The sequence below is a fragment of the Micromys minutus genome, assembly GCF_963924665.1.
Source record: "Micromys minutus genome assembly, chromosome: 1".
NCBI classification, from domain to species: domain Eukaryota; kingdom Metazoa; phylum Chordata; class Mammalia; order Rodentia; family Muridae; genus Micromys; species Micromys minutus.
The window spans coordinates 114,234,720-114,261,532 of record NC_137969.1 but is presented as its reverse complement, the minus strand read 5'-3'; the positions used below and the strand labels follow the sequence as shown (position 1 = coordinate 114,261,532).

The following is a 26,813-nucleotide window of genomic DNA, read 5'->3' as shown; positions in this document are numbered from 1 at the left end:
AGTAGACATTAGTTCTTCCTCCCATCTCTTTTTCTCAATAATAAATTTTATTAAAACAGCGTTTAAAAAAATCACAGGATAATTTTATTTATGAATGCTATTTTCTCTAAACTTAAGATCATCAGTTCACTCTTAGAACAGAGAAGCAATTTAAATAACACCGCCAACACGGAATGGAGACAAACAGTGCTGCCACACAGCCCCGTGCTGCTGGCTGGGGCTTCCAGTCAGTCTTGCAACATTTCCGTTTCCAGTGAGATGTTCAGGACACTGCTAGGAAGCACGTTCCTTCATATTGACTTTATTGCAACATGTCCTAGGTGTAGGCTTCTGATCTTTATAGTTGATCAAAAGCGTGTGTTCCGTAGAGGCAGATGCCAAGGAACCACCGAGTGTACAGTCTGCTCATATGACAGCAGCCTGCAGATCCTTTGGTTTTAACACAAGCCTTTGGAAAGTGAGTTGACAATTGTTCCCTTAGAGTTTATTTTAAATAGGCGAACACAGTTCCTACACAGTCTGTGCCAACGTCCTTGACTCTTTCATGTCCATGGCTTTCTTTATCAGATGGTACACCGATGGCAATCTTATTTTATCCATATTTTTGCTGTAAACATTGAGAAATATGCCGAGGACAACTAACAAGCCAGACCATACATACCTAAAAGAAACAAAGGAAACTGAATATTAACAAGGTAACACTTCACTGTTAATTAAGGCATACAGTGGTTAGTCCATGATAACTTTAGTCACATAAAACAATTGCTACTAGAGGTCTAAAATAATAGTATTAGAATTGTATGTTGGATGGAGAGGGGAGGGGCTCATGAAGCCTGGTCCAGTTTGCTTTCCATTGCTGTGTTAAAGACCATACCCCAAACCAGCTCAAGTCAGAATGGCTTTGTTTTGCTTACCTACCTGAAGTACTTTTCCACAGAGGGAGGTCAAGGCAGGACCAAAGCAGAGACCATGGAGGAACACGGCTTACCTGTTTTATGTTTCTGGCCTGCATAGTTAGCTTCCTCACACACCCCAGGATAACCTGCCCAGGGATGGCACTGTGCAGTGAGGTGGGTCCTCACATATCAGTCATAAGTCAAGAAAATGTCAATCTGATGATGGTTCTCTCATTTTAGATCCCCTCCTATAAGCAGAGTCCAGACTGTGTCCAGTTGACATAAAATATAAGCAGCAAAAAGCCTCACCACGAGTGAAGGTACTGGCAGTTGATGGACGGAAGGAAGGGAGTATCAATTTTCCGAGGTGGGTTACATATGCTACTGTGGATTGCCCTACATCCAATCACACACTAACGTCACCAATCAGACTCAGTAGTTAATAAAAGAAAGTACATTGAGCTGGGATAGAAATGCCAGGTAGAAAGTAATTGGAAGAGGAGGGAGTAGGAGGTGGATTTGATCAATATTCATTGTCTACATGTACAGAAGTCTTAAATTATGTTTACATACAGAGAAAAATTATACAACATGAGAGTAATTTAAACTTTGGGGTTAGTGGCATATTCAAAGTCTAATACTAAACAAAAGACTTAAGCCTATATTTAACATACCAGATTCCTGTATATCAAAGGCTACATTGTATATTCAACTTAGTAGTTTGGCTAAACTGTCCCAGTTTAGTGGAACACATGATATTATAAAAAAAAAAGGGGGGGGGGACACAGTCTGCAGGAAGCTGAGGCTCATCATAAGTTAATTATTAAAATACTATAGTATATAAAAAGGTTATCTATAAACAACACAAAACTTGTAATATATTGATGGGTATTTATTTTACAATTTTATTTAAAATTATATATTTGTAAACTAAGTTTAAAATTACAATTAGTGATCTATAATATTCACACAAATTATTTTTAAATACATAATAGATAGTAAAAAGACTGCTGAATGCTTTCACAAAAAGCCACAACTAAATCATTAGGATACAACTTACAGAGTATCTCTCTAGTGTTTATTGTGGAAAGAAGCTATAAATAAAAAAATTTACACACATGAATTTTAAACATAATTTGCATATATAAAGTGGGAAAGAAAAACTGTTTACTCAGTACATGCACACCACTCTTCCTCACTGCCACAGAAACATGCAGTCAGTCAGTCACTCTGTTCTTGACATGACACTCTCATCGGCACATTGACATCTCACCCCACTAACAGTCGGTCACACTGGTGCACAAACCCCACTAACAGTCGGTCACACTGGTGCACACACCCCAATAACAGTTGGTCACACTGGTGCACAAACCCCACTAATAGTCGGTCACACTGGCGCACACAGCCCACTAACAGTTGGTCACACTGGCGCACACACCCCACTAACAGTCGGTCACACTGGTGCACACAGCCCACTAACAGTCGGTCACACCGGTGTGTACCTTTCACCCAGTCTGTCACTCTGCACCTGTCATACATGCACTCCCTTCTCATGCAATCACATGCGAGCAAGACCACATCCCACTGGGCTTTAGCTGGTCAATTAAAGTATATAAAATGAAGTCTACAGATTCTGAAACTAGCAAAAGGCATAATAAATAGATTAGGATGAAAGAATTCTTTGTAGAGGAGAACAGGCTAACACATATTAACAAAGTAACAAAAGCTAGAAGACTCTGCTGATTAACACAAAATATGAAATCTGGTATCTAACTTTGAGATCCTATATTACAAAGTACTTACTGAAATGTGAATGGCTTGGCAAAGAACAGAAAAGACAGGACGATGGTCATTGCTTTTCGTCCAGTTGTCACTGCAGGGAAAAGAGTTAGATTTGTCTTACTGTCTTGGTAATACCTGGAAATCATTTGTCTACAAATATGTATAACTCTGTATGTACCAGAATCACTAAGATGCCAGAAAGAACACAACCAACCAACCAATCAAATTCAGGATGCTACAGAGGTAAAGGCTTGGAGAGCTGGCCCTGACCCATCAAATGTTTACGTACAACTGTAGTATGTTCATCAGCTGCCACAGGGCGCTGGAGCCATGAGAGGCTTGCTACTGTGAGAAATTATTGGGGAGAGCAAGGATTATCTGAAGTGGAAACTTCCAGTTCTTTGGAAAGTTAAGTTACATCAAATGATGTTTTACTTGGGCACACTGGTGAATGATATCTTGCTAAAGCAAATGCTTGAAAGGTTTTCCTGAAGCAGACGCAGGTAAGAGGATGTTTGGATAGAGCAGACACATGAAAGGACACTTGATGAAGGGTATAAATATGACCCAGCACACAGTGGGGGAGGAGCACGGAGCTCTGGTTTGGTTTGCTCTGCCTCACTATTCTTTGCTAACAACATGTATTGGTTCGCTTTACATAGCACTGTTGAGCTCAACTTGTGATAACACTGTCATTGAGAGAAACTCACCCAATAACTGCTTGTGAGGTTCCCATGGTTCCCATTTTGGCAGCCTCACCTCAGGCAGGCTGGCAAGCCTACTGGTTTCTTAAGGATTCTTCAGCTGCCTGGTGACTGCCTGCCTAGACGACTGGTCTGCAGCCTTTGAATTGCATTTGGTATTTGGTGTTTGCTATGGGACTGAACTACTGCCCAAAAGATGGGAGCTTGCCCCAAAGAACAACTGCTGATCAGGTTTACTTCCAATACCCTAACAACGTTCTCTTCCACTACCCATCCTAGGTAGTGGGCTAGAGAAGAAGCTAAACCCTTATTTAAAGTAGGCTGCAAGAAATTTATGCCTCCAGTTATCCTTTTAAAATTGTGAAAAGATCATCAGTATCCGGGCATTCTGCTTGTTTCTGAGATAGGTCCTGCCATGTGTTGCCATCCTACTCCAGCCTCTAACCCACTGAGACTCCAGGCATGCACCCTACAATGACTTATAGTATTTAGGCATGGTGACCTCTGTAGATGGGACAGTCACTCTGACAGTTCTATTAACACTTCTTCCCGCTCCTTCCTGCTCTGGGTATTACCCGTCAACCTCTGCTGTAAAGCCGGAGACTGTCCAGCTCAGTGCAAGCAGAAGAGCCACACCCTCCCACTGCTTCTCTCAGTCCCAGACCTTGTCTCACAGACTTGACATTCAAGCATGAGCGACTGAAGACCTTGCTCTGGGAACACATGTCAGAAGTCTTCCCTACACTTTGGTGTGCTTGTGTGACTTAGGCTGTGGTAAGGAAAATATGGGTAGATGTGTTATTTCGAGGAGTGCAGCATCCTAGAAAGTTTCCACAGAGGACCATACGTCTTGTAAATTCTCAGACTCCATGCAGCTGCCTGGCAGGAAGCTGTGATGATAGGGAGGGTACTGAGGACCAGCCAAGGAAGCATGGTGAAGACAGCATAGTGGAGCCAGGTTGTCATGTGAGCCACTTAGCCTCTCCACACTCACATTATCTGACTTTATGGTGCCAGCTGGTTAGGACTTACCCAAATGGTGGCTAGTACACAGGAAGGGCTCTTTGTCAACTATTACCATTCCTTCCTCTGCCTGTCACTTGACAGTGAAACCTTTCTGCCTTTGTCATAAAAGCAGTGTGAATTTACAGTCTGGGAAATGATGCGGCACTCAGTGGCCCCCCACTTCTCCAAATACATCAAAGGCAACCTTTAGTCCTCTGTGGTGGACACTGACATACTCATCACTGCTGAGACGGTGGTCTGAGGGTGGTGTCAGGAAACATCCCAGTGAAAGGCTTGCAAACTGTAAAATGCACCTACCATACTTTAAGTGCAAGGAAGACAAGGATTTCAGTGATCCAGTAAAAGTACATGAGGGTAGTATTTTCCCTGAAAATAGTTTTACAACAGTTTCTTTCTAATGTATCTAATGTTTTTCATGAAAATGTGTATATATTTCTATATATGGAGACATAAAAATAAAGCCTTCAGGGCCAGGGATGCAGCTCAGTGGCAGAATGCATGCCCAGGAGGCTGAAGTGGAGGATATTTCCTCAGTACTACAGAAAGGAAAAAGCATGAAATCTTCAAAACAGGCAATTAAGACCAAATCCCATTTCCTTTAGAACTCCACACAAGCTTAAGCTGGAGACAAGAACTATTTTCAAGGAAGAGATCATACTCTGTTCACAAAACATTGGAAACTATGTTAACTTTTACTTCACTGTAAACAATGTAAACATTTACTATGCAAGTCTCCCACCTGTTACAGCCAGAAGAGCACCAAAGATTTTAATGAGGGCCAGAACAAAGGAGATTCCAAAGTATCCAGTGAGGGAAAACATGAATGCATAGCCATAAGTCCGAACAGGGTTCTGCAAGAAGTAAAAAGGCCTGTTAGAAAAGTACAAAGCAAACCCAAGCAAACCCTGAGGTATCACATGAAATCAAGTCACAGATTTTAATCAACCTCTTGAGCAGCAATAAGTCACTGCACAATGCAGTCAAGCAAACAATATTTAGTTTTTATTTAATGGGAAAATATTGATGAAATGAAAAACCCTTGATTGGTGCATTATGAACTTTTTAAAAATTAACTTACAGGGTAGAGAATGAAGAAAAAAATTAAATATCAATCATTTCTGAGGGTCTGCAATGTTATATTCTAAGAGTTACCAATTTATAGCAACAGTAGCCATATTTGAACTAGGCAAAAACAGGACAAAGAATATTATTAAGTGTAAGATGTTTATTTTTTAAAACCAGATGAGTCCTTACCTTTGAACAAAATGCTATTGCAGGGCCCAGTCCACTAGTACATGACAATCCCAACAAAATGTAAACAAAACCGATTGAGTATGAATACAAAACCTGGGGAGGCAGAAGCAGGAAAATGACTACCACACTGAAAGGGGAAACGGAGGCTCTGAATACAGAGTAATTGTTCTATTCAAGCAGGGCAACAAACATCTCTAAAGCAACATTACTACCACTGCCCTATGGCTGAAGTTTCTAGAAGCAATGACTGATTCTACTGGCCCATGACTCAATGTCTAGATATATACTATTATATAACAAAGATCCTTCCATATACTTTAACATTTTACTTACTTCTGGATTAATTGCTATATGTGAAGCAGATTTTAATTTTGTCATTCCAAAAGAATAAACATGATAAAATCCTTAAAGCCACTTGCAAGATATAAAAAACACCCTGAACATTGGAGGGTGTAAGGATATGAAAACCATCACTCCAGCAGCATCTTAGCTGCCTCACCGAGGGGGTCAAACAGCTTCTAGCCAACACGCCTGCAACAGTCAGCTGTGCTGCCCCCTCAATTCTTATAACTTTTGACCTTGAAAGGAAGACACTGAAGCTGGAGATTCCAGAAGTATCCTAGGCTAGGGACCAAGGCTTCGGTTTAAAGCCTTGAGTATCCAGGTGACCTGCCTGGTCTGAATTCTGAGGCCATCTTTACCCCAGCCATGAAGAACAGTGACAGGATCACAAACATACCCACCAAAGCTCAAGTCCTGTCATTAAGATGTGACTTATGATGCCCATGCTGTGCCCAGACAGCAACAGGAAACACAGTTGCTTCCCTGCAGTATGTTTGGTCTGAACTGTAAAGCAAGTCTGGTTTGTCTGTCTGTCTGTCTGTCTGTCTGTCTGTCTGTCTGTCTGTCTCACACACACACACCAACACAGACAGACAGACAGACAGACAGACACACACACACACACACACACACACTTTCTCCCTCTAAGATTATACAATTAAAAATAAAAATATTTTTCAAAGACACGAATAAAAGGAAAGACCTTGGTCTCACACTGAAAAAATTAAGTATACAGATATCATGCCCCTAAATTAACTTAGAATTCAGTGTCCCACCAATCATAATCCCAGTGGCACCTCTAGCTAATGGGAGGCTTATAGTAAAAAGGGACCCAGGTCCTTACAATGGAAAACAAATGAAACTGCTCATGTTTCTGTGGGCAGAGGCAGAAATCAATTTTAGAAAATTCAGTTCCCTTGCATGAGGATGTGAGATATTTTTTTTTAAGGCATCTAAAACAAGTGGGAAGGGTGGGGTGTTTATTAAACAGAACTGGGCATTAGCAGGATTTATTTAATAAAAATGGAAATTATAAAACTAGTAACTAGTTAAACTAGGTAACATGGGTGAAAATTTTAAAATCTTGAGTTGGAAAAGGCTTTGGCAAATTACCAGAAACCATCAATAAGAGTTTTAACCCTCCACACTGAACGTAACACAAAGAGGAATACAAACAGAAAAACAATGTCACCAAGATTTTTGTAAACATAAAAGATTACAGAAATTAAGAAAAATATTGAGCAGCTATACAATGAGCTCTTAGCAGTGACAGGCTTTCTTCTGACTGTCCACAGTATTCTTAGCATGATGCTCCCGACAGGGACAAAGTAGCTGAAAATGCACACTAGGTTTTTGGCTCTGCAGCTAACTCCGGATGTGAGGGGAGTGCTGGGGTGCTCACCATCTCAGAGTTGGAAGCATTGTGCAGTTTCATGGCTTTCTCCTGAACGTTCCCAATGACAGCATCTGCACACAGTGCCAGGGAGATAAGCATCACCCCTTCAAAGAAAAAGAGAATGATCTTCTTTAAACATAATGACTGACAGCAAGGCTGACCAGAAATTTAACTGGGCTGAGAAATCAAAAGCCGACTGTGACTCCCATTTGACTGGAATGCTAACTATTGTAGTCTATAGCTTGTTTTGGTAGGCACATAGGAGATGACATTCGCATAAAGAGAGGGACAGACATTGACAAACTGATCAGTGCAGCCATCATGGCCACACCTCAACAGCACATCCAAGTTCTCCTTTGAGCAAGGCTGGTGTGACGGAAGAGCAAGTGCAGACTCTTAACCTACTGGGATTGGGAGCTGCACAAAAGATTTGAGAGGGAAAAACAACCCCCACATATTTAGAGAAAAATCACGCACACAAATTGTCTTTCTGAAACATTCAATTAAAAAGGAACACATGGGCAGGTGCCAAGGTCCTTTCTGTGGCATGGCTCCTGCCTGGAACTCTACGCATTCTCCTCTATGGATCACATTCACTGTCTCCACGCTTTCCAGGTAGCATCTGCTGAGAAGTGCAGTTACAACTTAGGCTCTGCCCTCCATTCCACAGCTGACTCAGCGGCATCTAACGCAAGTGACTTCGTTAGCCTGCCAACCAAACTGTCTCAGCAACTGTTCACATAGGAAAGCGTCCCTTTCATGTCCGTGAGGATAATGTGAACAATATTAAGTTAGCACACAATGAGTGGCATCCAGTCTGGAGATAGCACTCACTCCTAGGAAGCAGCCTGCAGGTATGCATGAGAACAGGCCTGGTCGTCCCTGAGCTCCACATAGGAGGAAAAGGGAGTCACAGTTCTATCTGGGTTTCATGGGGCTCACAGGCTTAACGTATAAGCCAGTGTGTTTCTCAACCTTTCTAAAGATCCTCATGTAGCAGCGACTCCCAACCATAACATTATTTTCATTGCTACTTCCTAAGTGTAATTTTGTTACTGTTATGAATTGTGATGTAAATATCTGATATGCAAGATATCTACTACGTAACTCCTGTGGAAGGGTCATTCAACTCCCAAAGAATCACAACCCTCAGGTTGTGAACCACTGCTCTAAAAACAGAGGGGAGCAGTGCTCACCAGTTTCTTTCATGCAGTATGTCTGGGTCCTAATTCTCCCAACTGTGCCCATGAACTCAGGAAGGAGAAGCTCCCGGTGCCGGAGGTGCACCTTCCTTGGCTACCTTGCCTGCCCTCTCTGCTGCTCTCCTACTGCTGCATGTGTGTGTTCTCAGCCTTCCTTCCCGAGTTGATGCCACATTATGTCAAGACACAAGCAACTAACCGTTGGTGATCTTTAGCCAAGAGGGGCCTGATTTGTTCTGCAGAGCTCTGATCTTTCTTGACATGATCTCTTTTTTCAAACAAAGACCAGTTTCTTAGTTATCAAACAGCAAATGGGCTACTGAAAGGGAGTGAGTACACGGAATATGTAGTTGAGGTCTATATGCTGGTGAGGCTAGGCTCAAGATAAGGCAAGGCCTGTGACTGGGCAGTGAGAAAGATAGGTGTGGGCAGTTTTGGAAAGGCAGGAGAGACAGGAGGAGAAAGAAAAGAAGAGAAGATGGAAGAGGGGGGATGACCTGGACCCCCGAGGCTTTAATTAGCTACAGGTAGCTATGAATATCTTTTAAGGGATGGATTATTACAGGACAACTTGTCTCATCTAGGTGGGCAGTTTGTATCAATATCAATTGGCTCTGAGTCTATTGTTTGGACATTTTTGAGGAGTGAGAATTTACTGATATAAATCTGATTGATAAATTACAAGCTCCAAGAGTTTTGAGTTTGTCAAAACTGGGAACTGTGCCAATAACCAAAGGGGGCAGAGGCTGGGAATGTGAGCAGAGTTTGCAGCAGAAAGTCACAGAAGGGTTGCCGCTGCTGGGGACAGAGAGTAGCAGATGGTAGCATGGCGTGGTAGCTGGAAAAATTCTCCATTGTTTAATATTTACTGCTACATGAGTAAGGTTTGTCTTTATTTTTTACAGGACTTTTGGAGAAACTGCTTTTCCAAATCTTGCCTTAGAACAGCACGCCCAGCTACAACCTGCTAAAACCAGATGTTATCACTCTATAGCCACATACTGCTTTCAACACTTCATTGTTTCCAGAGAACTGTCTACATCTAGCCATACCCAACTTCATGCATGCTCGAGTGTGCACACACACTCTGTTGAGTCAGGGGTCACCAAGAAGAAAGGAATATTGTACATCAGATAGACCAAAACATAGAAAGGTCGACTACACTGTTTTTCTTAAAGGTTAAATTTAAACAGGATTAGGATGCAGTTTACAAACAGAATGGATATATAGTTATAAATCACCTCAAAGCACACTATTAGGCTGGTCATAGGTTAGGTGAAGTGTGAACTGTAAAGGCAAGCTTCGAACAACATGAAAAATGGTTCCCATACCTTCTACCATCTCTTCTCTTCCCACCAGCTCTGTAGGAGGCAAAGTGTTCTCTCTAAACTACAGAAGGAGAGTAAAGAGCCTGCAAGTCATCCACCCTCATTATATTTGTACTAAATTTAATTCCACTCACTGCAAATCCGTGCCTTCTCTAACTTTGGTTTTCAACTAGAAAAGCCAATGGTATCTGTTTTCAAGAAACCTCTTGATGTAAAAGGCTGTGATGTAAAAATAAAGATTTCCTGAAAATTCTTGACTCTGATGGCAACAGAGAGAATTCTCTGAATCAAGCAGCAAGGTTCTGATGGAAGCTGAGATACACTCAGGAAGGTGGCTGTTAGAGGGCTGCCCCAGAGGTCCAGTTGGTTATACTTAAGCACGTAGCTCAGGCTGGTAACAAAGGCTAGTGAGACTGACTGATAGTTGATCTGATTTTTTTAGAACAATTGTGGATCTATGTAACCAATATTTTTATTATAGAAATAATTAATTTATACATTGTGCTTGCTGGTATTCCAATATTGCCTTTCTCCTTGGTCTCTTATGTGTTTTTCTTGTTTTTGTTTTTCTGATGCAGAAACTTTAAATGCAATTTCAGTCAAGATAAATGATGGTCTGATACTGTGTTCTTAGTAAAACTCTTTTAGTAAGTTTAGGAAAATACTGTATATACAATAAATCCCGACACATCCACAAACAATTTATCTGAATGATTAATAAAGTAGACAGGATTCTAACATTTTTATCCCTGGACATACTGTGATTTTTTATTTGGCTTTTGAAAACTATAAATTTAATTGACAAAAGCTAGGATAGCACACGTTGGAGGGAACTGTGAATCACACACAGACAGGTCTATTCATATCATCACTGTGACTTCCCCAAGGTCCTGTGCACAGGTGCAGGTCAACACACACATGCCGACTTGCGTGTCTTTGACAGCTACTGATATAACCTGGAGCCTCCTGTTGTACCTCAATGTTACACTTCTAGGGTTGTGATACTTTTACTACAATTGGGAAAGTCGGAATGCCTTGTTAAGTGTGAGACTCATGGAGACTCATCATTTAGAATCCTCAAGAAATTTTACAAATTCTTATTCAAAATAAAATGCAACTAAGGAATACAAATCCATTGCTCACCTGTCAGATTGAAGTTTGGTGCGATTGTGCTGTCAGCGAGGGTAAACCAGATCAGGCCAAGGCTCATGCACACTGCAGCAGACACGTCTGCAAGGTTGTACCGCTTTCCTATGGAAGACAAGAGGAAGCAGACCTCATTATGCAAATATTTGCCCAGCCTACCATCAGACCACAGTGCCTCACCGAGCAGAATATGATGTGCTGCTCATGCCTAGTGCCCAAAACATGAAGAACAACACTCAGATCAAGGCGTACAACAATCCTAGGCGGTTTAAGATTAAACCAGGCACCACATGTTCTCGTTAGATAGAAATGGGATCCTATTTTATTATGACAGGAAAACAAAACTCTAAACCACATACATGTACCGACTGCTTAATTCAGAGTATGTGGCCTGAGTGCACCTGAGGAGGATTTTGCTGTGACATTATCAGGACACTCACGCAGACTGAGATGGATGTGATCTCACTGGGCATTTTCATATTACCAGGCTACTGGTGACCAAAGCTTCCTTACACAGTGCATGGCTGCACTGTGTGAAAACTGAAAAGGGAAAAGGTGTGCTCCTCACATCTAACTGGTAAGAAATGAGGATGTCTTTGTTTTACTAAACGGCTACAGATAAGCCTACCAAGGGAAGAGAGCAATGGACCTGGCTATCTTAAACATCTTTTCTGCTTACAAATACCATGTGAAGACCATCAGACAGGGGGACTTCACTCATTTCCTTCGCCTCTATCTAGGAATGACATGCATTCCAACTTCTGATAGAGATTCTATGAAAATGTGTGTGCCTAGACAGAAGTTTTAGTAGGGACCAAGGTATTTTCTCCATATGAACGAACCACTATCTGAAATATCCAGGGAGATGGTTGGTACATTTTCACTGTAAAAGGTCAACTCTGGTAAGGCATCTTGATACACACACCAGAAGCAGGCTGCCTAAGCCCTTCAGTGATAGGGACAGCCTCAAGACAAGGACCAGGCAACAACTTGATTCAATGTTTGCTGCTTTAACTGCCTCCTCTTTCTATCCAGCTCGACCCAGATGGGCTCTACATCATCAGAGCTAGTGCAGTCAGGGAGGAAGAGGGTAAACTCAGATGAGCTTCACCATGTCAATAAAGCATTGTGGGGATGCATTAAATTCCAAGATAAAATAAAACAAAATACTGGCTATTCTCTTTTACATCCAAATTATGATCCTCTAAATACAATATGTAGAGAAATAGTGTTTTTATGACACTTTATTTTTACCAGATACTGTACTATAACAATATCTAGAACACTGTTGTGGACATTCAACTGTTTTTCCTAATGCCAGATGACACAACATAGTTGTGTGCTTCAAACGGTATAAAACGTATCATTACTGTACCTTGAATAAAAACTCCTCCTAGCATAACAGGAATCAGTTTGCAGCACTTGAAGATGACTTGGGTGGGGTAATTCAGGTAGCCCAAGGAAGTGTTTGATAAGCCCATGGTACCCACAGTTAGAAAAGCTATTATCATGTAGGTTTTTCCTGGTATTCTGGAAGAGACAATTTTTAAAACCTTCATTGTGGGACCCAGTTTCATAGTAGTTTAAAGATGATGGCTTACAATGCGCTTCCCTGATTTCTGGTTAATGTTTCTGGAAGCATGTGTTTAAAAAGTTATTCTTTTCAAGTTGTAACACTGCTTATTTGTACATGATATTGATAAAAATCACAATATACTTCTACTGAATCATCAATGGGGAATCTCAACCATGTGCTATAATAGTGAGATACTTACTGAGATTCTAACTCATCGATAAATGCTGATCAAGGATTTTTCTTTTCTTTTACAGTAGCTTTAGGTATAAAGACTACCTTGATTTAACTTATAGAAACAGAGATGATTTAAGAAACACAGGCCTCTACAATGGTAAAAGGCCTCAGTCACTAATGTTGTAAACTAACTTCCAAACTGCCGTTCTTTCCTAACTTTTCCATCCAGCATTAGGAAAAATCTGACCACCAGAAAAGCTAAAGAACACATGAGGAAAAGTTACAAAAGAAGAATGCAGGTAGAAAGGAGTTACCCTAGGCTCAGGGGCTCAGGCAGAAGTTCTAACCCCAGATGAACTTGCTACATGACCTTATAAAATGCCTTCTTCCAGGTCCTGTTTCTTCATGGGCGATGAGGAAAGGCAATAGCTAAGAAGCTGTTACTTGGTGAGCAAATAGCAGCACCATGTTTCAGACATGGGGACTGTGGTGTCACTTCCCAACACTGAAGCCTGGAGCTCAGAGATGATGAGAGACAGGGCCCATGGGGACTGTAATGTCACTTCCCAACACTGAAGCCTGGAGCTCGGAGATGATGAGAGACAGGGCCTAAACCCACAATCTCTAACTTCTAAATCCTGTTCTCCTGCTAATGACCTCTACCATACAGACCTAGGGAGAGTAAGAGAGTAACATTCAAGGAAATCCAGAAAAAAAGTACATTAAAGACAAGGAACCCTGTGGCTGAACAAACCCTAACTTTGTTGTAAAGCATCTCTAAGTATGTCAAGACACATGCCTCGTAAACAACAGCTTCAGTTCACAATAGCATTGGCTTGAAGTCTAGAAACTTTCCTCAAAATCTTTCTATGTTTAAGTCAAGTGCAGTTACTTTATTTTTAAATATTTTATGGTCACTAGAGCCGAGATAAATCTAGCCCACACAGTATCTCATCTGGCTGGCCTTAAAGGGAAGCACTTCTTACTAGGCAGGCAGATACAGGGAGACACCTTTCTCAAACCCAACAGAAGCTGTAGCACTTCCCAAGAGATAATGGATCATCAGGCCCTCACTAGCAGTTCTGGGAATTATATTTACTTCCTTTCTAGTCTATCGCTCGAGATTTCTTTTTCTTTTCTTTCCTTTTTTTTTTTTTTTTTTTTTTTTTTTTGGAGTTTTAGAACAGGAAAGCAGTACAGATATTTCTCGAATTGAGCACTTAACAATCTACCAACAATACATTTTGAGAAATAAAATCTAGAAATAACTTTGCTAGACTCTTGAAGTAAGAATCTGGTAAATTGACTTGAATGTTTAAAATTAAATAGTTACCTAAGCATATACTTCAAAACAATTACATGTAGAAAAATAAAAAACTGTGATGTTTTAAGGCACTAAACATTTGTAGAAAAAATGGAATGTCAGTATTGTTTTTATTATCTTTTATCTGTCCCACAGACACATGAATATATGCATCTTAGACTCGATGAAAGGATGAACATGCTTCATTTACTCCCAGACTGCATGCCCATGTTCCTAACCACAGTATTACTGAATTTTGTTTTATATATCATTAAACATAAACCAAAGTATGTTCTCAAATCTATATGGTTACTAATTTAAAAGGTTTTCAAATAAAAGCTCTGGATTTAACAAAAAGAAATGAATTTCCTCAGTATTTACGAAAAAGACAAAAACGTGGGAAATGGATTTGTAGGGAGAAGGGAAGCTCATAGGGCTGGAAGGAAGATGAGGAAAGGTGACACACACACACACACACACACACACACACACACACACACACACACACACACACACCTCTGCCAAAGAGCAAACAGATCAATTAAAAGAATAGAAATCTTAGACTTTCAGGTAAGGCAGTACTAGCTCCCTTTGACTTGGTGAAGAAACAGCAGTATAAAAAAAAGTTTCTATTCCAAGATAGAGGGTACACCAACAGAAATGAAGCCAAGCCAAACAAGCTATGGCTGTTTGGGAAGGGAAATCAGCCCTGGTGAAGAAACAGGCAGTTCTACCCTGGAGACAGGCCAGAAAAAGCCTCTGATTCAGTGGCAGGTTTCGAAGACTGGTGTTTCAGTCAGACAGGTCAGTGCTGGAGAGGAATCCCACCTAGAGGACAAGGATTCACTGCCCCAAGGAAACCCACTATTCAAAACTTGGTGGCCTTAGAACAGAGAGCAAACCAGAGAGCCTGCAGTAGGACCAGACATCCACTGCTGCATCCCTCCAAGAGGGCGATCAATACTCAAGAGGGCTGCAAAACATAAACAGGTTGCTTTGTCTACACAGCTCTCAAAGCTCTATGTGCACCACACTCCCAGCACACTTAGGTGATGACCCCTCCCTAGCAGAATCTCAGTGACACCAGGGACTCTAGGAAAGAGTCACAGAGGGTGAGGGCTTGCCTACACCACAGACTGCAGGGATTCTGCTACAAAGACAAGAACACAGGCACTTGTTCACCACCACAGAAACCACCACAAAGACAACAAGCCACAAGGCCACCCGCCTCTGCCAGCAAGAAACTGGCAGGACCACAGAGATGGCCGTGGCTGCATCCTTCTGTCCCCCAAGTTTTTCTTTCTCAGGAACACTTAGTAGTATTTTTACTTTATTCTATTTAAAGTAGATACATGCTTTTTTCCTTCATATACCCATCTAACTCTATTTAGTCATTTTTTTCATTACTAAGTAAGCATTTTTCTTTTCTTTTTCTCTTTACACTTCCTTTGTTTTTCTTCTAATTCTTTTATCAACACTTTGATATTATTTTAGGAAACAAATAAACCTATCCTTTTAAAAAGTTCTCTTTCCTAATATTTGTCTAATTTCGTTTTTAAACTTTCTCATCATTAGAAAACCTTTGTTTACTGGTTTTTATTTTCCTTTTTCCCCGTCCTTTCCTCTGTGTACCCTTGCTTCCTCTCCACTGTCCATCCCTCCCACCTCACTCACGTGCTACTTCCACATTTACTGCAACCCTTCCTAACACCACAGCAACCCGCCATCCATTTTTGCCATTTTCTGTTTTACGCTCTTGATGATGTGTGAGCTGTATTGACTTTAAGTGTATTTAATCCTCTTTGATGTTGTTGCTGCCAAAGTGTTTGTTCCTCTTTCTGAGTAGTCCTAGGTAGGGACTATGCCTTCAGGAAAAGGCTGCTCAATAAGATGATCTACAGATAGAACTGAAGAAATATTCAAACCAAGAGATTTGTTAAACTGCTACAGAGAAAACACACACACACAGAGTGTCTGAGTGTGTGTGCACAGTACGACTTCAAATGGTCTTAACGCAATTATTAAATTCAATGACATTACTGAAATAGTAAAATGTCAGATGAGACTTTAAGAGTGTATTAGTCAAAATGGCAAATGACATTAAAGAGTATGCAAGCAAGCTACAGGATAAAATCCAGGACTTAGAGTGAAGTCAGCAACATAAAAAAGGTTGAAAAAATGTGTGTGTGAGAGAGAGAGAAGGGGGGAGGGAAAGAAGGAGGAAGGGAGAGAGACAGAAACAGAGACAGGGAGAGACAGAGACTCTGCAATATGGATGAATAGTTGGGCAAGGGGGAAAAATCAACAAGAAAATTGAGAATTGAAAAAAAGAAACTTGGAAATTAAAAAGCAGTGGAAAGCCCTGCCAATAAACTTGACCAAGAGGAAGAAAGAGTTCCAGTACTAGAGAGCACAAAAGACAAATACTGCACTCCAAAACTCATGAAGAAAACAATAAAGGGGTTTGACCTTAAAGCCCAAGAATTCTGCAATCCGACCTGAGGACCTCAGGTAGAAACTCAGGTAAGAATGGCAGGCACACATCATACCATAGCAGGAAATTTCCACAGACCTACAGAATGGAACAGACAGCAAAACACAAAAGGTCATTCAGAACCCCCGGTACCCATGAGCAGATGATATATCTCCATGGCATGTAACAGCCAGGACAACAGAAATACAAAGTAACAAGATTAATAGCTGTAAGAGGAAAACATCAGCTTACCTACAGAGACACAACTATCAGAGTAACATCAGGCCTCTCATCAGTAACTCCAAGTCAGGAAATCATGGAATGAGATAGTTCAAGTGTGCTGACCCAGTTGCTATATTCAGCAGCATTCTTTGCAAACTGATAAAGAAATACAAATATTTGAAGATAAGCACAAATTAAGGTAGTTCATGACCACCAACTTAGCATTCCAGAAGATAAAGAAATATTATACACAGAGGAAGATGCAAAAACACTCAGTCATGAGAGAATAAGAAAGTAAGCCTTCCACCATAGAGCAGACAACAAAGGAGGGCTCAGAAGGAATCCATCATATCTGAAGCAATAATCCAGCAAAACCCTGACAGGAGGGAGAAAGAGCAGCAACAGTCTAAGCTACAGAATTACAGTGATTAGTAAACAATTTCTAAGAATATATGACCTCAAGTGTAGAAGACTACATACAACTCAGTAATGAAGAGACAAAGAAAATAATGTTTCCAAGAAGCATCTCTCTGCAGGATACCCACAGACTGAGGGTCAGAAGATGGAAGTCAGCCTACATACCAAGAAAATGGAAACCATACAAGTGGTGTAGGATTTTGATAGCTGATAACTTGAAATCAAATTAGAACAAACAAAAAGAAGTTCAGCATATTGTAATAAAGGGATCAACTGAACAGCAGTCATAACTACGGTGAATAAATACGCAGCAAACACTCGGCTTATGACTTCATTAAAAAGTCACTGAGGTGTGAGTGCAACACAGTGGGAGATTCTACTTCCAGTCCTCATCTTCACATAGGTCATTCAAATTAAAAATCTACAAAGAAACTTTAAACTATACCACTGTTCAAACGGATACAGCAGATATATTAGCTTCATCTCAGAGATGAAGGGCTGGCTCAATCTACACAAATTAATGTAATACACCATATAAATAATCTTAAGAACAGAAATCACAAGATTATTTCAATAGATGCAAAAAATAGAAAAGATCGTGGACAAAATTCAATACTCCTTTCTGACTAATACTCTTCAAGATGATAGGAACAAAAGACACACCAACAAAAATCAAGGCTCTACATGACAAACCTTTGCCAATGTTATACTCAACGTGCCCAAAATCTTAGCTAGAGGGCCAGCAAGATGGCTCTGTTGGTAACGTCACCTGCTGCAAAGGCTGACAACCTGGGCATGTTCCCCAGGACTTGCAGTGCAGTTAGAGAACTGACTCCTGAGAGCTGTCCTCAGACCTACTCTCACATGCTGTGACAGTCAGGCTTCCTCTTCCTCCCACACTGTTTGACACACACAATGCAATTTGAAAGTTTAAAAGTATACACATTCTTTATGCTAGAACAGAAAAGAAAAAAAAAAAGAGATACACAAAAGAAAAAAAGTCAAACCATCCTTATTGTATACAACATGATCCTATATTTATAGAACTTAAAGACTCCACCAAAGATTCTTTATATGATTTTATAAACCAAAACCAACCCTGCTAAGGAAGAAAATCCCACTTAACAACTGTTGAGAAAGACAAACAAAAACAATGAAAAGAAACAACTAACCGAGAAATAAATTTAACCAACAAGTTCCAATGACACTTGCAGACGAGGAAAGAAAGTGAAGAAGACCCAGGACTGGCAAAATTAACAATAAAAATAACTGTTACTAAAACTGATCTAAGGATTCAACACAATCCTATCACAATTCAAATGCATTTGTTTTACACAATAAGATAAGATAATCCTAAAAATCATCCCTTAGTGTAATAGACCTTGAAGCACTCCTAATGGAAAATACAATGCAGAGCATCACAGTAAACTGTACTGTAAGACCACACTGATGAGAAAGGATGGCTGTGGACCCGAAACAGATATAGAAAAACAGAAAGAAAGGCACAGCTGACCACACAAAGGTGCCAAAACTCACAATGGGGAAAAAGCAACCCCTTCCAACAAATGGTGCTGGGAAAGTGGATACTCATGTAAAAGAACTGAAAAAGAATGACTAGGTCAGCATCCCTCACCCTGCACAACACTGAGTTAAAAACAGGTCATAGACCTTACTTAATATGACACATGGTGTTTATATTAATGTAAGATCTATTAGGGGAAAGCCCTTCAAGATACAAGTGTGGGCAGTGACATTAGCCATGCAGAATAGACTCTGAAGAGCAGATAACCCGTATCACATACAATTAAAAACTTTTTGCCCAGCAAAGACAACAGCCACCAGAGTAAAGAGATAGCCTATGGGGGGAGGGGGGTAGAGAACATCTTTGTTAACTGTACACCAGACAGTGAATTAATATTGAGAATATATTACTTCTCCTTCCCCTCAATTAAGCACCATAAAATTTAAGCACCATAAAACAGTCAAGAAATGGGCTAAGAAACTGAACACACAATCCTCAGGAGGAAATGTAAATGGGCAGGAAACATTTGAAAACACGGTCAATATTCTTAGCCATCAAGGAAATGCAAATTCAATCTGCTCTGAGAGTTGACCTCAAGCCAGTCAGAATGGTTTCCATAAAGAAAACATATGGGAATAGTGTTGGAGAGGATGAGGGGAGAGGAATGTTCATACCCTGCTGGTGGGAATATGACTGGTGCCACCTCTATGGAAATCAGTCAGGGGTTTTCTAACAAACTAAAGAACACTATCACAGCACATGACCCAGCTATGCCACTCCTAACCTGCTGAAAGGATGACAGGCTACAGAAGTCCTTGACAACCATGTCATCCTGGGTAATGTCAATAGCCAGGTAAGAACTAGCCTAGACATCTAACAGCCTATAAAAGATGAAGAAAACAATGTGTGTCTATGTAATGGAGCTTTATTTAGCCATGAAGAGAAACAGAATTAAGACATCTGCAAAAAAAAAAAAAAAAGGATGGAGCTAGTGTCCATTCTCTTAAATGTACTAAGGGGGAATCATGGAGACATGGCCCCATGTTCTCTCCCAGATAGGGTACCTGAGCTGATGTATGAGGAGGAACTTGAAAGTAGACAGGGGACAATCAGGATGGAGGAAAAGATCTCAGGTAGGGGAGGAGAAACATGACAGGGTAATCAAACACCTGTGACATAAAAGCAGGAGGAAGGGGGGCAAGAGTGGGGCAGGTAAGATGAGGGATGCAGTGGGGGATGGGACGAACTAGAACATATGAAACGTGAGAAAGCCAGAATAAAACCCTTATTACTAATTAAAAAATACAAAAAAGAATGCAGACCTCAATTACTAGGCACCTCATCACCACGTCAGCAGGTCATAGCCCACAAAACAGTAATTTACACTTCAAAAACTACTAGAAAACTCGATGCTGGTTTTTCACTTAACCACTGTGATGCTGGTACATTTTGGATCTTTCACTAAGCATATACTTTTTTTGGTCAAGTTATGAAAATCTGTACCTGAGCACTGTGTTTGAGGGAGCGTGCTAAGTCATGAACTGACCTGGGCTCCACTGGGACACTGCACTTAAAGAGGGATCCACTTTTCTCCAGTGCACAGACGAAAGAGATTATTTTAAGTAAGTAGTAGTTCATAGTGGTAAATGCTCACGATCAGATGTTAGCAGAAAACAGAGCTCATGCACATTCAGTAAGATGACTCTTTTTTTCCAGATTCAACTGATGAAAGTAATATTAACTCCCCATAGCCGAGCATACCACATACCTTCTCCTTTTGTCCTGAGTGAGCTGGAGTTCTATTAGGCCAAATACGGAGTAAAATGCAAACTGCACTAAAGTAAGGTACCAGCCATAAGACTTAAAGCCTTCCATTGAAAATATCAACTCCTGTTGAAGACAATCAGTTTGTTAGGGTCAAGGCAGAGAGGACTTCAGTTAACTGTTCTAAGCACATTTTAAAAGAAACTAAGCCATACTCCAACTTCACTCCCCATTCCCACCAAATCACGAAGCTTCATAACAGACATAAAAATCAACAGAGATGTAACTAAAATGTAACATTTTCTTATCCTTCCCATTAAATTTTTTAAAAACAATAAATAAATAAATAAATAAAATTCAAGCTTCCCCAAACAAATAGGTGGCCAATTTAAGAGCCCACACCTACAGCTCATTTCACTACAAGCCAGGAATCTATCAAGCTGCTTTTCTATAGGAATATGGTTTATGCTTCAGTATTTTCAAATTATGTGTCAGAGTCTTTAAAAATCTTCCTTGTATAAGAGATGTTTACTTTCCCTATACAATGTGTGTGCATTTCTTTTCTTGTTTCTTTCCTTCCTTCCCTTTCCTTTTCTCTTATGTACACAGGCTAACCTCAAACTCACTGCTTAACCTAGAGTGACCTTGAACTGCCTCTATGTCCACAGCACTAAGATTCTAAGCATGCACCACCATCCTGTTTATGAAGTGTTGAGAAATACGCTCAGGGCTTAGTGCATAGTAGGCGAACACTCTACCAAAAGAGCTAAATTCTCAGCTCTTGAATTCAATATTAGAGTATGAAAAAGCATGCATGTTAGTTACTAATTTCCCATTTAAGCAAATCAACCAAGGCCTAACTCATTGTCTTTTTAAAAACCAACGTGTGTGTGTGTGTGTGTGTGTGTGTGTGTATGTGTGTGTGTGTAAGAGAGGTGAGAGAGAGAGAGAGAGAGAGAGAGGGAGGGAGGGAGGGAGGGAGGGGGAGATACAGACAGACAGAGACAGAGAAAGGTGGCCCAGGTGCATTTCCTAGTATCTATGAAGCTCACAACCCCCTTCCCTTCCAATTCCAGAGCATGAAAGGCTCTCCTCTGGCTTCCTTGGGCTACAGACATGAACATGTTACGCCTACACATATGCAAGTAAGACACTCAGACACATAAAAAGCAAATAAATATGTTTTTAAAGATGTGAACACACAGCTACAATTATGTATGCTTCCTTAAATATTTGCAAGTTTACTTTTATAATTTTAATTTTGTAAGATTTCTTTCCAACTTAAGGTATTTAATTTGCAGATTCTGATCTTTATTCTTATCAGTCCTTTAGGAGGTGATTCTTCTGTAAAAATCTCAGACTGAGAGTCACCTGGTAGCTCGTAAATAAAAATACCATGGTGAAAATAAGTACTCAAAGCCAAAATGGACATTAAGTGCTACAATACATAACATTTTTAATGACAAACGACTACTTTTTACCTGTAAGTATCCATAAATTAGGTAAAATACAAAAACTCCAGCAACACATATGAGAAACTGTGTGAGCTTGTTAAACTTGCTGAGGTTCATGCCCAGGACCACGATGTCCTCAACTGACTTGATGTGCGGTGACATTGTCTGGGTTTTAGAGGGCACAGTGATGGAGACATATTTCCTGGAGTTGTTGAACTTGAGGTCCATTGTTTCTGCTTTGCCACATTCAAGGCCTGCAACCCTGTCTCTGCTCTTTTCCACTGCTGGGTCCCGTCTTTCCTCTGTTTGCAGGGCCTATAGAAGGGAATCGCAGTTATGGTAAACCACTTTGTCTATGAGGTATTAGACTCAAATAATAATCCAAAGTACACTTTAAAATGTACTCTCTGGATATCAGTGTTACCACCCACACCCCAGCTCCCAAACAAGCAAATACAAGACCCCATCCCCTACACTCATGCATTTGGACAGCATCATATCCATCTTTATAGCAACCAAATTAGGACTACACATGGTAGTATGCTTTTATCATCTAGTATATATCTAATTCAAATAAAATGTAACCTAGTTTCAAATTACAGCCAACCATGTCAAAGAATAAAGAGTGATATTTAAGGGGTGAGATTGAGGTGTGATGTTTAGCTACAACATTCCTTAGGCGGAAAGAAAAATGTGTATAGTCAAGGATGGCGAGGAAGTGACAGTCCTCCTGCCTTAGTGTCTTGAGTTTTATGGTTAAAAGCATGAGCCACCATCATGACTAAGAAGACTCTTGTAACGTCTATAGAATGTAAAAAGGTAGAAAATGTATCACCTTTTGTTGGCAAAAAAAGTGTGAAGACGTCACTGATGACTCTGTTTCTCTACGCATTTACATGAATGAAAAATAATAAATTCCCTGTAAACACCAAGGGAAGCGCAGAGTCATGGCGCACACACAGGAAGGAAGGACTATCTTCTTAGACAGTCTCACTGTGGACATTTCAGGGAGAGCACATCTGAGGTCAGGAGAGAACAATTTTGGCAGGGGCTTCGCTTAAAAAAATGTAAAAAAAAAAACCTGTCATGTGATAGTTTGAAATGACAAGAACTCACCTCTTGGTGATTGCTTCTAGCTATCTGAGTGGCTGACATTAAGAACTCATTAGTCATACCAATGGGGACAAGGATATGTGTAGACTCAAACTAGTAATATATAAGCACCAAGCAGCTATTCTGTGGGACACATGCCCTATGTCTAAACTTTGTACGTACGTTTATTTGTGTTTCTTTTCCTTCCCTTGCTGTGCCTCAATCATTTGTATCTCCATAAGATTTTTTATGCCATATTGTAGGATATCCATGAAACACAATTTTTATGATATGCCATGTTTTAAATCACCTACTTCCCATTGTCCTATGTTTCAATGCCAAGAGAAAAAATGTTCTGGCCTACTTTCTATGTGCACAGCAACGACAGAGCACAGGGCACTATTTAAATAAATGTAGGTTCTGAGCTTCTCTTCCTTGCTTTCTTCCGTGAAAGGGCCTAAACCACTCATCCATTCCTGAGCACAGCAAATTTCAAATGCCCTCCTGTTTATGGTGCCCCTTCTACTTGATGTCTTCTTTCTTTGGGTCAGATTTAAGTTCAGTGTTGACACCCCCTGTCTGCTATGACACCCATCTTTAACCCCTCTGGTTAGAAGAAGACACAGGCAATAGCAAACCTAGTCTCTGCACCTTGGCATCGCACATGCCTTTTTTTTTTTTTTTTTTTTTTTTTTAAATCCATATCAGAGAACAAATAAACGGGCACACCTAAGAGGGCCATTCTTAAACTCCAGCTCACAGCACTCCTCTCTTGGACACAGTTTTGAAAGAACTGAGATGTTGGCAAACTTGATTAGCAAGACTGAGAATCCACATAAGAACAAGGAGGAGAATGCAGATAATGAAGCTACAGGTAGGCAAACATGCATCCACAGAGTGAGTCTCATAAAATCCCTTTACTACTTTTACTGACATCCGAGTATTTCTCCAGAAGGCAACACTTACCCAACACTACTCTTCTGAAATGTTTATAGTTAAATAAATGCCAAGTATATAGCATCAACTTAACTACAGCTAACAATATAAGAAAGCACCCCATGATTTGGAACTTTGAGGAACACCTGAGGAGTCTTGGGCAAAGTAATTTCTCTGAGATTTCTGGTTCTGTATTTATACTGGGTAAAGTAAAATGTAGTGATTAAAGCATTTTTGCAGAATCTATGAGATAAATGCAAAAATGTGAAGCACACAGTATGACAGCCCAAGAATATTAGCTTTAATTATTCAGCTTTTCAGAAACACTGCTGAAGTGCTTCCTGACATGAAGTAGGAAAGAGGGATCTGGATTTCCCATCTAGCCTGTCCCACAAATGTCTCTTCTATCACCCACTATGACAGAAGAAGACAAACACTGAACTGAAGAACTCTCTTGTGATTAACATTATTCTATTCCATTCTCCTCTACCACGCCAACACTCCCACACACTTCCTGGAAGCCTTATGAGCCGCAGCTCTAGGCTGCATGTGTACGTAAATGCCTTCAGCATTACCCTTTTAAAACGTGTCCAACACAATTCATCTACCAAGCACTTGTGATGAACAAGGAAATGGATTCACTGTCACTGCTGACATGATGTCTCATATAGCAAAGCCTGGCATTCAGTGTGCTGCTTTACCCTATTTACCAGTGATATACTGGTCAGAAAGCATGAGGAGGAAGGCCACTGCTGCTCTCAAACTCTGAACCCAGATGCTCACAATCACTTCTATTTCTATTATTAATAATTGATATTGCTATCTAAAGAGTCAGAGCCAGGATTGGAGAGATGGCTCAGTGGTTAAGAATGTTTATTGCTCTTGCAGAGGATCTAAGTTTGGTTCCCAGCGTCTCTGTTAGGAAGTTTGCAAATGACTATAATTCTAGCTTCAGCTTCCCAAAAGATCACTCTCATGCACAGATTCACAAGTGCATTCCTGTATGTACATTCACACACATACATACACACACACACACACAGGTACACACACACACACACACACACACACAGGTACACACACAAGTAATACAAATAAATATTAAAACAGACAGACAGGGACAAAGTCCTTACGGTACGGGGGGGGGGGGGGAGGAGTGGGGGGGCAGCTAAACTACAAAAAGAATTTAACACCAGCCTAGGCTACAGAGATCTTGTCTCAAAACAAACAACCCAAACAAGCAAAAGCTCAAGAACAGAATTACAGTTTTCAAATCAAATAGTCAATATCTTACTTGCTTTAGAAATTCACAATAACCTCTGAAACTAAAACAGAAAGAAATCATGAAAGTGGATCACTGCCTTAGGTTTCTTCTGAAACTCAACAGGCACTTAGCACACGGAAGGTAGACATAACGCTAAAATGGAATTTTAAAAAGTATTTAGAGTAAGCACACACTGTACACACACTGACACACAATCAGAAATAGGAGATGGTACCTTACATTGACACACTGAAATAAAAGCTTATTTCTTTATACAAGCCTGTGTATATATGCCCCAGATGGAAGGTGGATGTCAGAAGACAACTCCTGGGAACTGGTTCTCTGTCATTCCACTTTGTTGGTTCTGGGGACCAGACTTAGCCTCAGGTGTTCCTACCTGTTGCGCCATCTCGCTGGCCTCACCTCATCTCTTAACCTAGTCATTTTCTAATGGGAAAAAGGAAAGCTTTCTATTTCAATGTTGGAATTAGAAGAAAACTTATCACGTGCACAGGCTGGAAAAGTTCCAGCTCCACCGGTAATCTGCAACACTCCTGTAACAATCATGTCTTCACAACTGGATTCCAGGTGTGGGATGAGATCATAGAGCAGAAAAAAAGGGATTGTGATTTCTTCTGTATCTTGATTTCTGAAACTCCTTTCCCTTCAAATGCTAACATTAGGACTTAAAGTAGACTTTAAGCAGAAGTAATGTTATCTAAAATATTTTCCAAATGTTGTCAGTGTCTTTTCCCTCCAAGTCTCAAACTATTTCAAATCACTTATAAGAGAAACGTTTGACTAAGATTCGGGATTCTTATAATCTACTGTAGAAGTAATGCAGATGTAATTCTTCAAAATACAAAAAAAAAAAAAAAAAAAAAAAAAAAAAAAAAAAAAAAAACCCAAACAAAACAAAACAAACAAAAAAACCCAAACAACTCTTGATAACAAACTAACAAAATCTTTCTGTGGTTTTCTGTAAGAAGAGAAAAGGAAGAAGGAAAGAAGGAAGACAGACAGAAAGATAGACAAGGTAAAAAGAAAAGGGAAGAGAATTCAGCTACAAAGACACAGACAGACAGGAGAGTGAAAGAGAGACATGAATTGAATTCAGCTGCAAAGCCCAAAGGAACATACAGGGATTTCAGTCATAAACTTAATAGCTCTGTAAGAACAGTCAATTAGCTGCAAGGCACATAGACGCCAGGTAACGGAGAGACCGGATACAGACCCGGAAGTGGCTCTGAACTGTAAAAACAGTCAAGGGAATCCGAGAGAACGCGTCTCTGAGCTAGAGGAAGCCTGGAGGGGATTCTCAGGCCAGCAGGGGAGGATGCTCTTTCCGGAAGCGCGCGCCACAGACCACCCCGACGGCGGCGTCCGCCTTCTCTGTAGACAGTGTGGGCACCCACCCGAGTGCTGCCTGACGACGCCTGGCGACCCGGCAAGGCCCCCTCCCCGCTCCGCCGCAGTCACCTCCTCTGCATCCGCCTTTGCCTCCTGTCCTGCCCCAGCGACGGGTACCTTGGACGCCACC

At 40.6% G+C, this 26,813-nt stretch overlaps 1 protein-coding gene across 1 annotated transcript; it reads right to left on the bottom strand.

Annotated features, from left to right (window-relative positions):
- Positions 1–266: 266 nt before the first annotated feature.
- On the bottom strand, positions 267–26,813 carry SLC35B3 (solute carrier family 35 member B3). Its single transcript, XM_080917690.1, has 10 exons — positions 26,753–26,813; positions 22,009–22,296; positions 20,532–20,653; positions 12,452–12,606; positions 11,074–11,181; positions 7,407–7,504; positions 5,663–5,755; positions 5,148–5,259; positions 2,700–2,769; positions 267–661 (listed from the first exon to the last, which is right to left on the bottom strand). Exons 2-10 carry the CDS (start codon positions 22,207–22,209, stop codon positions 511–513), a joined length of 1,110 nt encoding a protein of 369 aa, XP_080773816.1. The 5' UTR covers positions 22,210–22,296; positions 26,753–26,813; the 3' UTR covers positions 267–510.